At 32.8% G+C, this 15,829-nt stretch overlaps 1 protein-coding gene across 1 annotated transcript; it reads left to right on the top strand.

Annotated features, from left to right (window-relative positions):
• The first annotated feature begins 778 nt into the window (after positions 1–778).
• Positions 779–5,401, top strand: LOC109018973 (phosphoglycerate mutase-like protein 4). Its single transcript, XM_019001173.2, has 7 exons — positions 779–1,021; positions 1,128–1,206; positions 1,761–1,811; positions 1,935–2,045; positions 3,036–3,167; positions 4,692–4,767; positions 4,933–5,401. Exons 1-7 carry the CDS (start codon positions 1,002–1,004, stop codon positions 5,154–5,156), a joined length of 693 nt encoding a protein of 230 aa, XP_018856718.1. The 5' UTR covers positions 779–1,001; the 3' UTR covers positions 5,157–5,401.
• Positions 5,402–15,829: the final 10,428 nt, after the last annotated feature.

The raw sequence follows: 15,829 nt of genomic DNA, 5'->3' as shown, positions 1-15,829 counted from the left end.
CATCCTAAGAAAGAAATGTTTCATAATAATGATGCTGAGAATATGACAGGGAAGTAAAGCAAGTGAAACTTTGAAGTAACAATGAAAACAACCATTTGAAGAAAGGATGTCCACTTTTGAAGGAGATGAGTGTATAGAGGTACTTACATACTTTTTTTTCTCTTGTAAAGTGTTTCATAATTCTCTTAAAATGAGATGAGATAAGATGAAAAAATTATAAATAGTAGTGAAATAATTTGAGATAAGATGTTTTATGAGATTTTGAAAAATGAGAGATAAAAAATTGAATAAAAATATTATAAAATTAAAATATAATTTTTTAATTTGGAATTTAAAAAATTTGAATTAATTTTTATATTTTATTTTAAAATTTGTGGAATTTGTAATGATTAGATAATAATTAAATGAAGAAATTAAAAAATATTTATATTTAAATAATATTTAGATAAATAAGATTCATCCATCTCTAATAAAACAGCAGAATAAATAGGATAATTGAAAAAAAAAATCTTTTAATCTATTTTATGAAATGTAACAAGTAGTCCGGTTTGTTTTCATAAATCATCTCATCTCATCTAATTATTATAATTTTTTAAATTCTCAAATAAAATATAAAAAATAATTCAATTTTTTAAATTTAAAAATAAAAATTATATTTTAATAAGATTTTATTTAAATTTTATCTTTCATCTTATTTGATTTGTGTAAATAATCGAGGCAATTCAATGATTGTTTTGGATGATTATTCCGAAAAGAAAAACGTAAAGAATCTTAAACATTGGGCAATGAGCACAGAATCTGGTTCTTCGGCCCAATAGAGGAACAGGGAATCAGGTTCTAATGATGAACGACTGAATAAAATGCTATGAATTGGAAGTTATAAATGTAGTGTAATTCCAGCACTCCGCTCCTGTCTTCCAATCTTCTCCTAACACTGCTTCAGCTTCACGGCCAATCCATCCTCATACCTCCACCTCCAAGCTTCACCTTTACTCGTCGTCATGTCCGACGTCGATTCTAGGTCTGATCCGACCCCCCATTTCTCATTCCTCTATTAAACGATTTCTCTCCCTCACTCTCTCTCTCTCTCTCTCTCTCTAGCTTTAACGTTGATTTCTTTTTTGCAGCGTGCTAAATCCGATTTATGCTGAGATTGTCGTGGTGCGTCATGGGGAAACGGAGTGGAATGCTGATGGAAGGATTCAGGTCCGTTTTGTTTTTTTTAGGATGTCAAACTGGCTTGCTCGAGTTTGTAAAGTCTGCTGTTTCGTTGATTTTCTGCTCGTAAATCCAAATTTATCGTCAAATGAACACTTAGATATACCTAGTTAGATTTGGGGCCTTCCTAAAGCATATGAGATGTGGCACTTTTAATTGATTTATTTATTTTTTTGTTAAAATCGTATTTATAATTGGACTGTGCTCTATAATAGTGGTGTTGTTTTATATTTCCAGATTAGTGATTCTAATTTTTTTACGAAAATTAACAAATTCAAATAGCATTTATATGGGACATGGAACATGGAACATAATCCTACAAATCCCAATTCAGCTCCATATTTATTCATATCGTTTTCTTATCAATCCTCCTATATGTATTTGTATAATCTAGACTGTGAACGCCCATCGGGGAGTGAAATATACATTTTACACCTTTCGACTCGTGCTCACTTGTAATATAGTAGACCGTGTTCGAATCCTTTTTTCTGGTTCTGATTTTTGCCAATCTTTCTACTTTTGCATTAAACATATTTAAACAGGGACATTTGGATGTTGAACTAAATGATTCTGGGAGACAACAAGCATCTGCAGTAAGTTATCATCTATATATTGCTTGCTTAGTTTTGCATTAAAAACCAAAATAATTGGTTATAAACCTTTGAAAGGTTATCTCGATTGCCTCGACCTTACTATTTAATTATATTTACTTAAAGGTTGCTGATAGACTATCCAGGGAGGGTAAAATCTCCGTCGTATACTCTTCAGACTTGAAAAGGGCTCTTGAAACTGCACAGATAATTGCAACCTGCTGTGGTGGGCTAGAGGTATGCATTGAGAAGCTACTTTCTTGAAGTTCCAATTTGTTGTATTTACTTGAACATATGTGAGGAGATGACGACTAATTTCAATTCTGATTCTCGATTTCAATTCGGATTCTAGTTATGTATAGACTATAGAGTAGTCACATTGAAGTCATTTTCTTTGGTGTAATCAATTTTTATTTGCAAGTATTTATTCTATAACAGGTACATAAAAAAATAATTCATAAAATATATATATATATAAATGGTAAACATACATGTATAAAGAAAGCAACATGAATAATGGTGTTTGGTAATAAACAGAACTAGTAACATATTCTTGGAATCATGGTTTTATAATCAACCCAACTAAACTTCTTCCAGAAACTACTTGAGGTTCGCCTCATTTTTGCTGCTGTAACACAATGTAAGGCCCTATCATTTGCTGAATTACAAGTGAAGTGATGATTTTCTTTATTGACATATCATAATTGACCGACCCCATTCTCAGGCCTTTGGCCTTGAGCACCTTTCACTTGAACCACAAAATCAACTTGGGTATTCTAGGGTTACTGTTTCATGTAATTGAATATCTCATTTATCATCTCATCTTCTTTTCCTTATTTGGTTCAACTACTTGTGGACAAGAGCAATAGGATTTTAGTACCATCAATGTGAAACAAATCCTAATTTGTTATTTTTCTTGTATATCTTTGAATTTGACTGAATAAAATATCTAATCAGTTTCTACTTTAAAAAAGGGAGGGTGGGGGGGATTTTTCATAATAAGGTATGTAGTTGAATTTAGTTTGGAAATATTTTTATGGTATTGTATTCTCTCTGTCTTCTCTCTCTCTCTCTCACACACATAATTTCTTTCTTTATTTTTATATGTAACCGTCATAAGTATTATTACTTTTACATGGAAAAGTTGGTAATTACATTACATGATATCTTAACACTCTGTATTTAGAGAAAGTCAATAATCTAGTATCTGTTGAATTTTAATTTCAGGTTATTAAAGAGCCTGATCTACGGGAAAGACACTTGGGAGATCTTCAAGGACTTGTACTACGTGAAGCAGCCAAACTTAGTCCTGAGGCTTACCGGGCCTTTTTAAATCACAAGACAGATCAGGAAATTCCAGTAAGTACTCTGTTTGTACTTTTAGAGTTGTATTACACCATTGGGGAACCTTATGGCTTGTGATAAGAGCTGCAGAATGGGTGTAACGCCCCAATTGAAGACCCAAACCACATGGTCTATACTCCAAAATGACTAGTCAATGATACAATTGGAGCCCCATTGAAACGTTATAAAGAGCAAGAACTTTTCCTTCCCAAGCAATGTGGGATCTCATTCACCACCTACCCTTATTATTATCATATGGGGTATCACAATCTACCCCCCTTAAATTCCCAACGTCCTCGTCGGGCCTGTCTGTTGTAGGCGGCACGGCTCATGTCCCACATTTCTAGTTGGGATAGGCTCTGATACTATTTGTAAAGCCTCAATGGAAGGCCCAAACCACATGGCCTATACTCTAAAAGGACTAGTCAATGATACAATTAGAGCCCCATTAAAACCTTATAAAGAGCAAGAACTTTTCCTTCCCAAGCAATGTGGGATCTCATTCACCACCTACATTTATCCTTATCATATGGGGTATCACAATATCTCCATAACAACATCTGCAGTTTTTAATTTTAATGTTGCTCATGGTAGGGGAACTTAGGTTGTTGGTGGCATTACTAATATATAAGAATGTGGATAGAACCCAAAGGGGTTGGCCCAAGTAGTGAAGGTCTTGGTCTTGAGGTATCACACCCTTCAAGGTCCAAGGTTCAATACCTTATAGGTGCAAACAATTCTTTGGGACCACACCTCCTAGTGAAAAGTCAGCGATTTAACCAGTTCTGTGTAAGTAAACTTCTAAAAGTGCGGTGCAAGAGACCAGGGTTTACTCTGCGAGTCTGCAGGAGTTGTACGAAGGGCCCTGCCTTGGAGAGGTTCCCCGACAAAAAAAAAAAAGAAAAAAGAATGTGGATAGTCTCTAAACTGTCAAACACGATCAGTCCAGTGACGGGTTCAAAGGGAAGCAAGTGGTGAAGAATATATCTGAAATTGGTGGCTAATTCTTGAATGGTCTGCTATATCTATGCTGGCTAGGGTCAGCAGCGTCAGTTTGAAGTTTGTTCCACAAATTTGAGGCCAAGTAATACTGGCTCAGTTAAGGCTTTTAGACCTTGAACTGTAAATTTGTGTTTCAAGCTGACCTAGGCTCAGCATGGCTTCTATTTCATGTGCAATTACTTTTTAAGTGATTTTATTTTTGCTGAAATAACTGGACATGAGAATCTTCCAGTGCAAGAAACAGGACCTGGGACTCGCATAATCTTCCTCTCTCTTGGGCTATTAAACTTGTATAATTACCACGGCCATCTTCTATCTTGAATAGGACTAGAAATAATCTCTGTGTTATCATGTCAACATATTGTCTCTGAGTAAGTAATTCCTTATGCACTAAGATAAGAGAGAGTGAGATACCTGAAGAAATATGATTAATAGTAAGTAATTTAAATATCGTATGTGCATGAAATTTTTGTTTTGTGATAAACAGAAACGTTGTTGGAATCTATCCCTTTACACTACACTACACTACATTTTCAGGGCGGTGGAGAAAGTCTTGACCAACTTTATGAACGTTGCACATCTTCATTGGAGAGAATTGGTAGAAAGCATAAAGGTATGTGTAGGTCATTCAGAACTTTTCCAGTGAAAATTTTCAGAAACTTGGAAGGTTGTATTGTTATTCTTTCTTCAGTAACTGTATTAAAAGTTACATATTGAACTACTATAAGACATTCTAAGTGGAGAATGACCAGTTATAAGCTGCTTTAATTGGTTGCAGGAGAACGAGTGGTTGTGGTCACTCATGGGGGAGTCGTCAGATCACTGTACAAGCGAGCTTGCCCAAATGGAAGGTCTAGAGGAAAGGTACTGAATACATCCGTCAACATCCTTCACTTGTCGGATGGGGATGAGTGGACCATAAAATCGTGGGGTGATGTTAGTCATCTCAACCAAACTGGATTTCTGGAGTCTGGGTTTGGTGGGGACAAAACTTCTGGTTAGTTTGGTTGTCTTGGCATTCTTCAGTCACATGGCTACAACCAAGATTGAAAACAACTATATTCAAGAAGTGGTATGCTGGCTTCTGAAAGGAACTAAGGCTCAACCAACAATGATTATTTTGCCCAATATACCCAGGAATTAGTTCTCTCTGTCATTAACGTTGTTTAGATGTACCTAGACTGCTACATAATCTGTTATTCTGTTATAATGATCAATCTATCTGCAATGGAAGTTTTTCAATTAAATATTATATCACCATATTAAAAATAACTGATTTACGCGGTTTGAATTTGTAATATTTATATATTGCTTAAAGTTAACATGGTCATATCAGTTTATCAGATATGTAAGAACAATTAAATTTGATAAGGAAGGATCTGTTTGACACCATGTATATGTTCTTTGGGTTGAAGTCACGCGGCATTGACCGAGCACCGACAGAACACGTCTCTTTGTTGGGAAGAGTCCATTTCCGAGACACCAAGCCTTTGGATGTCAGGCTTCACACCGTAGTAAGCCAAGCATCGGATTGGACTTTTCAAGCTGTTTATTAAATTAGAAAGCTTGGTTCAAAGTTCAAATTTCTTGTTCTTTACGGGAAAGCCTGGCCGGTGGCTGTCCGCATGATTTGCTGTCTAGCTTGGTCTCTTTTGTTTGCATGATTAGTGGAATAGTGGAGTTGATGTACGGTGTCTGTCGGTCAGATCATAGCACGTAATCCTTGGTGTCTCCATTCTGCAAAGATTTTGGAGCACTTTCACAACTCACTATCAGGCCCTCATATTGTTCACCATATTGTGGTTTGATGATTTGGGTTGAACTTTATCATAGCAATCGAGCACGGAAAATTATCAAAATGATAAATCAGGACGATGTGTTTGATATAAAGCTTTCATGTAAAATTACTCTTTAAAAAAAATGTTGTATTTTTGCGTTATGAAAGATGGGAAGGGGGCGGTGGGTGGTATAGGTGCACTCGATTTTTGATGCAGGTTAGTGCGAGGCAAGCATGCGCATGATGCGTGGGGGGGCTAGCTTGTATAGGATGCACGGGCAGAAGAAGAAGACAAAGGATGGACAACTTGCTCATTTTGTGGGTGTGGATGATGAAATTCCACCGGTTTTCTTTTCCACTTTTCCTTGGGGAGATCTTTTTTTACTTTCGCTCTCACGAGTTCCTTTTGACTTTGGGAAAGATGGAATTATGGGAACGATTTATTATGTCTTTTGTGATGATTTTTTGTTGGTCAAACTTGATGTTCTATGATGAATATGTCGTTGAAATATAGATTAATTAATTAAGTCAATATACAAATTATGGGTTCATGTTCAGTGGACCAAAGATGTTGAACTCAAAATTGATATTAATATGGCATTTATACTATTGTTAATATTCTCAAGAACATTTTCTATTGTTTGACTATTACCATATCTTTTTGTTCAATGGATCTGCTGTATGTTTTTAATCAACTAGATATTATTCCACGAGATCCTAACATGATTCATCTAGATTGAGGTATTCATATATATCTTTATAAATAAATAAATAAAAAGGAAAAACTCTATTTGTGTATAAAGTATATAATAAAGTGCTTCTACGGTATAATTTTATTTAGAAGATAAATTTTATTATTTAAGTGATATAGATGGTGTGCTTTACAAACCGACCTAATAAATAATAACTCTAAAAAAAATTAAAAGAGATAAGTTTAGAACTCTTTATCTAAGCGTGATGATAATTGACTATTCACGTTTTATAAAAATGTAAAATAAGAATGCTAATAAAATTATGGGTTTTATTATATATCAGTCATTATTTATTTTTATATTTTATATATGATAATTTTTTTTTATAAAATATGAAGTGTGGGATATAAAATAATAAATAATAATTAATGAAAACAATTATTCTAAGACTATTTATTGTCGTGTTGATCTTTATGATAAGTCAATTTTTTTAAAAAACAAAAAAAAAAAAAAAAACATCTTCATAAAATAAGGATAAACAGAAGACAAAAGTGCCGAGGGTAACTTTTTCATTGTTTTGATTTGGCGCCAAATGAACAGAAAACTGGCACTTCATAAGCTCATGATTATCAACATCATTGCGGTACAAAAGTCGGAACTATAGCTCAAGTGGTGCAGAGATAAACTGTTGGCATAAAATATTAAAAAAAACGACAGCAAGACTTATATCACTGTCCAAATCAACCGTCCCCCCATTTTCTTTTCAAGAAAGAATTCAAAGAAATAAATGTTGTACTAATTGTGGAGGGAAGCTGGGGCCCATGTGCCCCTGCCATTTTTCTCTCTCTTTTTATTTTATTTTTTATTTTTTTTGTTTATTCATATTATTTTAATATGTATTCTCTCACCTTCAAAATTCATAATTTTATAAAAATAAACTATATAATTTTATAAGATATTTTATAATAAAAATAATTTTATAATTTAATATATTATATTAATTTTATAATTTTAAAAAATATTTATATCAATTTATAATTTTATTTTTATAAAATTCCTTTATGATTAAAGCTATTATCTAACATTAATAATACATGTATAATTTTTTTTTTTACAATTCTTTATACAACTATATTTAAAATATGCTGAGAGTATAATTGCATAGCGATGTTATTTTTATAAGTTATGACATTATGTTATAAAAATATCTTTCATTTAGGCTTGAGCTTCACATCTTATTTCATTTTATTTCAATATCTAAACATTAAAAATATAAATATTTTTTAATTTTTAATTTTTTAATTTTTTATTTAATCATTAGTTAATCATTATAATTTTTTCAAACTTTCAAATAAAATATAAAAAATAATTCAACTTTTTTAAATTTTAAAATAAAAATTATATTAAAAAATTATATTCTAACGATATTTTAATTTTATAATATTTTTTATTCAACATTTTCTTTCATTTCTAAAAACTCTATAAAATATATTAACTCAATCCATTTTATTAATATTCACAAATCGTTTCATTATTATTCACATTTCATCTCATCTTACTTAGGGGTGTAACCGGTCCGGTCCGATCATGTTTTGGACAAAATCTAGGACCGAACCGGAATGCACCAGTTTTGCATTTTTCAAAACCGATTACGCCCTAATTACCCTCTTAAACCGGTACCTCCGGTTTTTCAATTTTTTTTAAATGTAAAAAATATATAATAAAGTGTTACTTTTTATGATAAAATATTTTTAATAATTTAATATATATATTATGTTTAAAGCATATGATCAATTAAATTTTCATATTTAAGATTAAACTTTTATTTTATAAATTATAACAACTTTATTTTATATATAATTATATTAATAACGTATGATTAAAAAAATTACAAATGTTCACATTTAAGATTAACATTTTATGTTATAATTTATAAATTATAATATAAAATTATTTCATATATGATATATAATTATATATATTATATATAAAAATTTAATATATAATTATATATTATATATAAATATTTTGTATAATATATAAAATTAATTTATATATATATTTTTTCCAACCGGTCCGGTTCGGTCTCGGAAACTACAAAACCGAAACCGGACTGGATCCAGCCGGTTTTCATAAAATAGGAACCAGTTCTGGATTGGACCGGTTGGTCCGGAACCGATTCAAAACCAGACCAACCGGTCCGGTCTAGACCGATTTTCCGGTTTAAATTTACACTCCTAATCTCACTATCCAATTAAGTCCTTAAAATAATGTTATATAAAAAATAACTAAGACCTCGTTTAGTTACACAGATGAGATGAAAATCTGTAAATAGTAATAAGATAATTTGTAAATGGTAGTAAAATGACTTGACTTAAGATTTTTATGGGATTTTAATAAAGGAAAGAAAAAATTAAATAAAAAATTATAAAGTTTAAAAATGTTTAGAATATTATTTTTTTAATATTACTTTTATTTTGAGATTTGAAAAAGTTGAATTATTTTTTGTGTTTTGTTTAGAAGTTTGGAAAAGTTGTAATAATCAGGTAATGATTAAATAAAAAAATTGAAAGTTTGAAATTGAAAAATATTTATATTTTAATGGTATTTAAATATTGAGATGAGATAAAATACGATAGAATAAAATGATTTTAAATATTTGTGAAACCAAATCAACCTAAAACAAAGTTACATATATATAATTTTTTCAAGGGTTGCATGCATGCATCAGCTTATAAATTAAAAATAAAAATAAAAACATATTAAATCAGCTGTGTCTGCGTCATGAATGAGTTGATGATATTGTTCCCCACTGGCATAGCCCCGCGAAAGGAGCAAAAAAGTCACCGAATTAAAAGTACCAAACCAACAGTATTTTTTTTTTTTTGGAAAGAAACTTAATAATTTCGATAAAGAATCGAAGTTATAAATGTGATTTATCAATATAAAAAAATCTAATACGTAGAAAATTTAGTCTATAAGCCAACTAACGCAACAGTTCTAGAGCTTCCCCACACACAAATTCTTTTGTGGCGGATATTGTTTTAACTTCTAATCAAACTCTTTCATAACAGAGAAAGCGCTATATAAAAACAGAACTTGAAGGTCCTCTCTATCCTCTCAGGAAAAAAGAGTACGAGATACTACTATGGACATTACATCCAATAGCCTATTCCTATTTTATTAAAAACTAAGTTAAACAAACAATTACAAATAATCACATTAACAACTACAAGACCACAAGCACTGGTGAGATCCCAAACGTCATGCCCACCACAAGCATCGTCATCTCAAGTCCTAGTGGAACGAGCACCCAGCATTCGTACGGACCACAACAGCCCGACCGTACAATCACCGGTCGTAGCATCGCCCACCACTCTCGAAAGACTCTTGCCCCAGATTACGTCCGATCCGAAGACCCAAACCTCACTCGAGTCAACAAAAACACCACTAAAAACAGAAACAAAACAACTACAAAATACTGAAACGGATAACAAGAAAGAAACAAAAAAATAAAAACGGATGAACAATGCACAATGATCGGCATTGGCTTCGTGCATAAACTGTTCACGCTGGAAGGAAAACCGACGGTCAGACTTAGAGGTCCTGGAGTCAGAGGTTCTACAGAAACTGAGTGTGACATCGGGAGAGAAACCAACAGCGTTGATCAAAGAGAAGGGCTGCCATAATCACACCCAACTATTTAAAGATTACATGGGAATTAATACCTTTTAATGTTTTGTTTTTATGTACAATAAGGACGTTAAAGAGTGCCATTTGGTGAGTAAAGATCAACTGCTCCGATCCTACGTACATACGTGATCTTAATCACCTTGAGAATTAGGGCTGAACAAATAAGCTGCTTATCCAACCTGACCCGTTTTTTCGAATTTGGCCGACCCAAAAATCCAACCCGTCGATGGGTAAAATCGAAAACGGAGAATTGGCCGCACCGTTTCTCATTTTAACGGGTATTACCCGTTACTCGATCATTTTCATTTCTACATGCCCGGCTTTCTCATTGTCTTAATTCAGACCATACAGGCAGCAGCAGTTCAGCTCGTGTATCTCTCCCACGCAAAAACCCGCACCGACTCCTCAACTCCAAGAGAGCCACGATGGGTCTCACTGGAAGTCAGTCATCAAGGCCTTGAAGAGGAAATCTACAAGGAGGCTATCCATCATTCCCTTGCTGACTGCGAGCCACGAGTTTTTCGCGAATAATCTTTTCATTAGAAATATAAACATCTGAACCCTCCTGATCATATTTGATTATCCCCATTCAAATTGATATTTACCTACAACCATTCTACCAAATTCAATTTTTTTTTATTGCAAAAAATATTGCTAATGAAACTGTACAGTGAGCTCAGGTGTACTTTTTTTTTCTTGGCGAGCTTAGGCGTACTTGTTTGTTGGACTGATCCACCTCCGAAATTATTCTAATTCAGTTTATTTTATTGCAAAAAACAAAAAAAACCTGTACAATGAAATCATTCTAATTGGATGCAATTTTCCTAGCTTATTTTTTGTATATATGAAAAAATTAAAAGAAGAAGAATAAGGGAAAAAAAATAAGTAAAGAAACAAAAATTGGGTCGGAATACCCGTTCATTCTGAAATTTTTTGGGTCGGATAATCGGCCAATCGGAATACCTCTTTATCGGGTCGGGTCAGAAGAATTGTTATCGGGTCGGATGAACAGTCCTACTGAGAATACATTAAAAATCTATTACTAATTGACAGTTCCCTTTTCTTCAACCTTTTTAAGTTCTCTTTTCTTTTAATTAAAATGTATGAATTGGATAGATGATCAGAGCTTGAACACAGGGGACTATGCCCAGAATTAGAAAAATACTAATTGTATTTAAAAAAAAAAAAAATTACTTCTCCAGGTTAGGGATGATATCCACCCATGCCGACCCTTTCCCACAATCCACTTCCACATGGGTGGGGGTTGGGGTTTTCACTCCCGCATCTCGCCCATGGGATGCAGGGTGGGGGCAAACCCCTCATCAGTCCCGCCTCCCGCCCATTCCAATAGTGCCCATGGCCCACAAGGTCCATGAATTATTCCCGAGCCTAAAAATGGTTAAAAATACAAATTTTGACCCAAATTGTAAAATTAAATTTGTAAATAAAAACATAATTTAAAAACTACTAATTTATCTTTTAAATTTATTAGTGCATATTATGTGTAAGTTAATGTAGCCTAATATGGCTTTTATATAGGAGACAAGAGTAATACAAAAGTCTCACATTGCTTAAGTAAGACTTTTGTATTGCCTTAACTTCTTATATAAAAGTCACATTAGGCTATTTTGTAACTTGCAGAAAGTATTAAATAAAAGAGAAATGATACTTGCAGTTGTGAGTGTGCAAGCGCCGTGCAGTCGCTTTGAAAAAAGTGAATAAATATAGGACCTACATGAAAAGAAATTAATTTTTTAATAGTAGATCTCACTCTTTTTCAAAACGACTGCACGACGTTGGCGCATTCCACGACTGTATGTAGCATTACTCAAATATATTTATAAATATATAAATAGCAAGGTGGGCCAGTCCACCCTCCGCCCCCACTGGGGTTGCTTGTCCCACCATATGGCAGATTGGGGCAGGATAGCAGGGTGCAAGGCCTGCTGCCCACCCCTAATGAGTTATAGGTATGCCATAATTTATTATGCAGCACAGCCAGGCCGAAGTGTAGCAAAGGTGGTTGGTCAATTCTTGATAGGGCTATAATAGAGCAAGTCGAGTTGGTCTTTGGCTTGCTGAGCTTGACTTGACTAAAAAAACTAGAACTAGAGATTTTTATTTAATCTTTATTCGAACTCAACTCGATAAGCTAAACTTCCAACTCGAGCTCGAGTACTAGCTCAACCCAAAAACGAGCTCCAATCGAGCCGAGTTTGAGTTGGACTTGAGTTTTTTATTTTTTGAATAATATTTAATAATTAATAAATTAGATAAATAAAAAATAAAATATTTAATATTGAATTTGTACAATTAACAAGTAGAACATCTATTAAATTTTAAAATTTAAAAATTTAAAAAAAATTAATATGTAACTAGTTAATATAATTTATTCATAATAATAATATATTATATGCCTACATAAACTATTAATACATATACATAATACAATAACATATATCTATTTCATATATGGTTCCCATATACTAGTATATGAAATTACTAAATCTTATCAACTAATTATTGTACAAATTATAAAATATAACTATAAAACATATTCAATATATAAGCATAAGTAATTAGGTTACATATAATATATTTAATTATAAAAGTGCTTTACTTATATTATTAGTTAATACATACACACATATATATATATGTATATATATATAGGTGTATGTAGATATTTATCAATAGCTAACGAGTCAACTCGGGTATAAACTAGCGGGCCTTAACGAGCGTTAGCCGGGTCGAGTCGAGTTTAGTCAGGTATGTGTCATTTCTTAATCAAGCGGGTATATGCTTTTACAGGCGAGCCTTTTTTTCCACCAGTCGAGTTTAGTTCTAGTTTAACCGGGTGAATATCGAGCAGGCTATCGAACAGACTGACTCATTTACAGTCCTAATTCTTGATATTTTGAGCTTGCGGGATTGATTAAGCTATTGTACGTGATTTGAAAATTGACAAAGATGCAATGCAAATGAGGCTCATATGTTACTACGACAACATGTAAGACTCACACATCTCCCATTTTGGTGTGCGAAGGAGGCATACGAAAAGGAAATAATCTTGGCATCATCCAGTCCCCCAACACACACCCTACCCCTACGTGGGGACCGAGTTCACTAATCCCATGAACCAGGCGAAGCCAAAAATCCAACAGAACCCCTTAGTCCTCAAGTCTTCTTTGACCTCAACCACTCACTAATCCCACATGGTCTGTCGTTTTCCTTGGCTACAAGTCACATAAGGGTTCCTCCCCAAGCCACCAGCCTCCATCTTATGAAACCACCTCCCCACGTCTCACCGGTCATACACACACGAATGGTAATGAAATTTAAACACAGAAAAAAAATCAACCAGAGGGTTTAAAGTCAAGAGGAAGAAAAACTTTAGTGAGAGAGAGAGAGAGAGAGAGAGAGAGAGAGAGAGGGGGGGCTTACATACGGTGGAGTGGGTGTTAACCGAAATAAAGGTGATGTGGGAAGTAGCACGACCAAGCTGTGGGGCTTGTCTACGGTAGTGCAACCATGGTGAGAGGCAGAGGAGTACAACTGAATGGTGGTTCTTAACGAAACAACACAGCTGGTTGGCATTATCTGCAACTGAGGAAAAAGGCGTGGAAGAGCTGCTGGACATGGGTTGCTTTGTTTTTGGGTGTGAAAAATAAATGCTTGTTGTATGATTGCAGGTGGCTTGTTGGCTCTCTTACACGGTGGTTTCAAGGCTGGGCTACGATGGCTAAGCAGAGGTTGTCGTCTTGGGTTGGTTGTGGCTGGACTGGGTGTGTGGTGATGCGGCGTGGAGGTTCTACCATGGAGGACGAACCATGACAGTGAGGGTAGTCTCGTGATGCAGCAGGTTGCCTCCTTGGGGGGTTGCTGTTTTGTCAAAATTTGAATGGGAAGAACCAACGATGCAAAACACACGTTTTGCTTGAGAAAAAAAAAAAAAATCCGCGTAAGGTGTGCAAAGGATGATGAGGAACATTGGCTAATCTATAGTTAAACTCGATGAAAAATGATAGATGAAGAGAGAGAAGAAAAGCCAACATAAAAGCTTGCAAAAAATGATCTCTAAGCTTTTTGGAGGAAGAAGAATGAGGAGACAAATGGCAGAATCGAAGCTCCCATTCTTAGGCCTCATTTAGTTATACAGATAAGATGAGATTGAATGAGAAATTTATGAACAGTAGTAAGATAATTTATGAATAGTAATGAATTGATTTGAGTTAAAATATTTTATTGAGTTTTGGAAAAGAAGAGATAAAAAGTTGAATAAAAATATTATAAAGTTAAAATATTATTAGAATATAATTTTTTAATATAATTTTTGTTTTAAAATTTAAAAAAATTGAATTAATATTTGTATTTTGTTTAGAAGTTTTGGAAAGTTGTAATGATTAAGTAATAATTAGATGAAAAAGTTAAAAATTTCAAATTGAAAAGTGTTTATATTTAAGTGATGTTTGAGAAAAAAATTATAAAAAATTATAAGATAAAATGAGATAGAATGTGTTTCCCAAACAAGCCTCCATTTTCCAAAAGGGCCATAGTCCAAATTTTTTTTAAGCACGTTATTAATATAAAAAAAGCGTTAAGCATGAAAATTGTGCGTTCTCCATAAAAAAAAAATATAAAAATAGAGATCTTAAAAAATAAATAAAAGAAAGATGAATTATCTAATAGACAACGTAAGGAATTTTTTCCTGGTTTCAATGATTTATTTATATATTTAAAAAATAACTATTAATTTTTTAACCTTGCATTACCCTCGTTTTTCAACCAAGCCGGGTCCGAATTAAAATTGTGATATATTTATTATTATTGAATGATATAAAATTATTAAATATAATATAATTTAATAGTAATAAATATATTATAATTTACATAATGTAATAAAAATATGATCTATAGAATTTTTCTTATTTTATATTATCCTTCAAAAAATTAATACGAGGATCTAGCCACCAAGGTAGCTTGTCCAGGAAGAAAGGCAGAACTACTGCGGCGTGGTTTTGACTTTAGGACGCGGCTGCTCTCCTCCTGCTTGCTCCAAACGTTACATGAATGAAAATGTCCAATGTTTTCCTCAAAAACAGGAAACCCTTGTAAAAAAAATATCTGAGATTTTTGTCATTATTTACTGAGTAATTATTGGATATATTTGTAATAAAAAATGATATTATCTACCTATTATAAAAAAAGGTTTTGCTACGTTATTATTTATTTTTATATTTCATATTTCACATTTTTTTATTAACAGAATGTGAAGTGTAAAATAATAAATAGTAACTGAAGAAAATAATTATTCTTATAAAAATATTATATTATTAAGATTTATGATTATGTAAATGATCTTAAAAACATAAATTTAATACTACATTAACATGAACACAACAACATTCCAACTGTTAATGATATGTTTTAGAAATTTAGAAAAAAAGTGTTTGAATTAAGTATTCTAAAAAAAACTAAATGCCTATATTTTTGATAAAATCCAGATCATAATT

The sequence above is a fragment of the Juglans regia genome, chromosome 12 (genome assembly GCF_001411555.2).
Source record: "Juglans regia cultivar Chandler chromosome 12, Walnut 2.0, whole genome shotgun sequence".
Classification (NCBI taxonomy): Eukaryota; Viridiplantae; Streptophyta; class Magnoliopsida; order Fagales; family Juglandaceae; genus Juglans; species Juglans regia.
The sequence above is the reverse complement of the archived record's forward strand: the minus strand, read 5'-3'. Positions and strand labels throughout refer to the sequence as shown.

Bases quoted from the DNA above. Each gene is read 5' to 3' on its own strand.
- LOC109018973 (XM_019001173.2), top strand. From the start codon at position 1,002: ATGTCCGACGTCGATTCTAG. The intron at 1,812-1,934 runs GTAAGTTATCAT...ATTTACTTAAAG, and splicing joins GGAGACAACAAGCATCTGCA to GTTGCTGATAGACTATCCAG. The intron at 4,768-4,932 runs GTATGTGTAGGT...AATTGGTTGCAG, and splicing joins AATTGGTAGAAAGCATAAAG to GAGAACGAGTGGTTGTGGTC.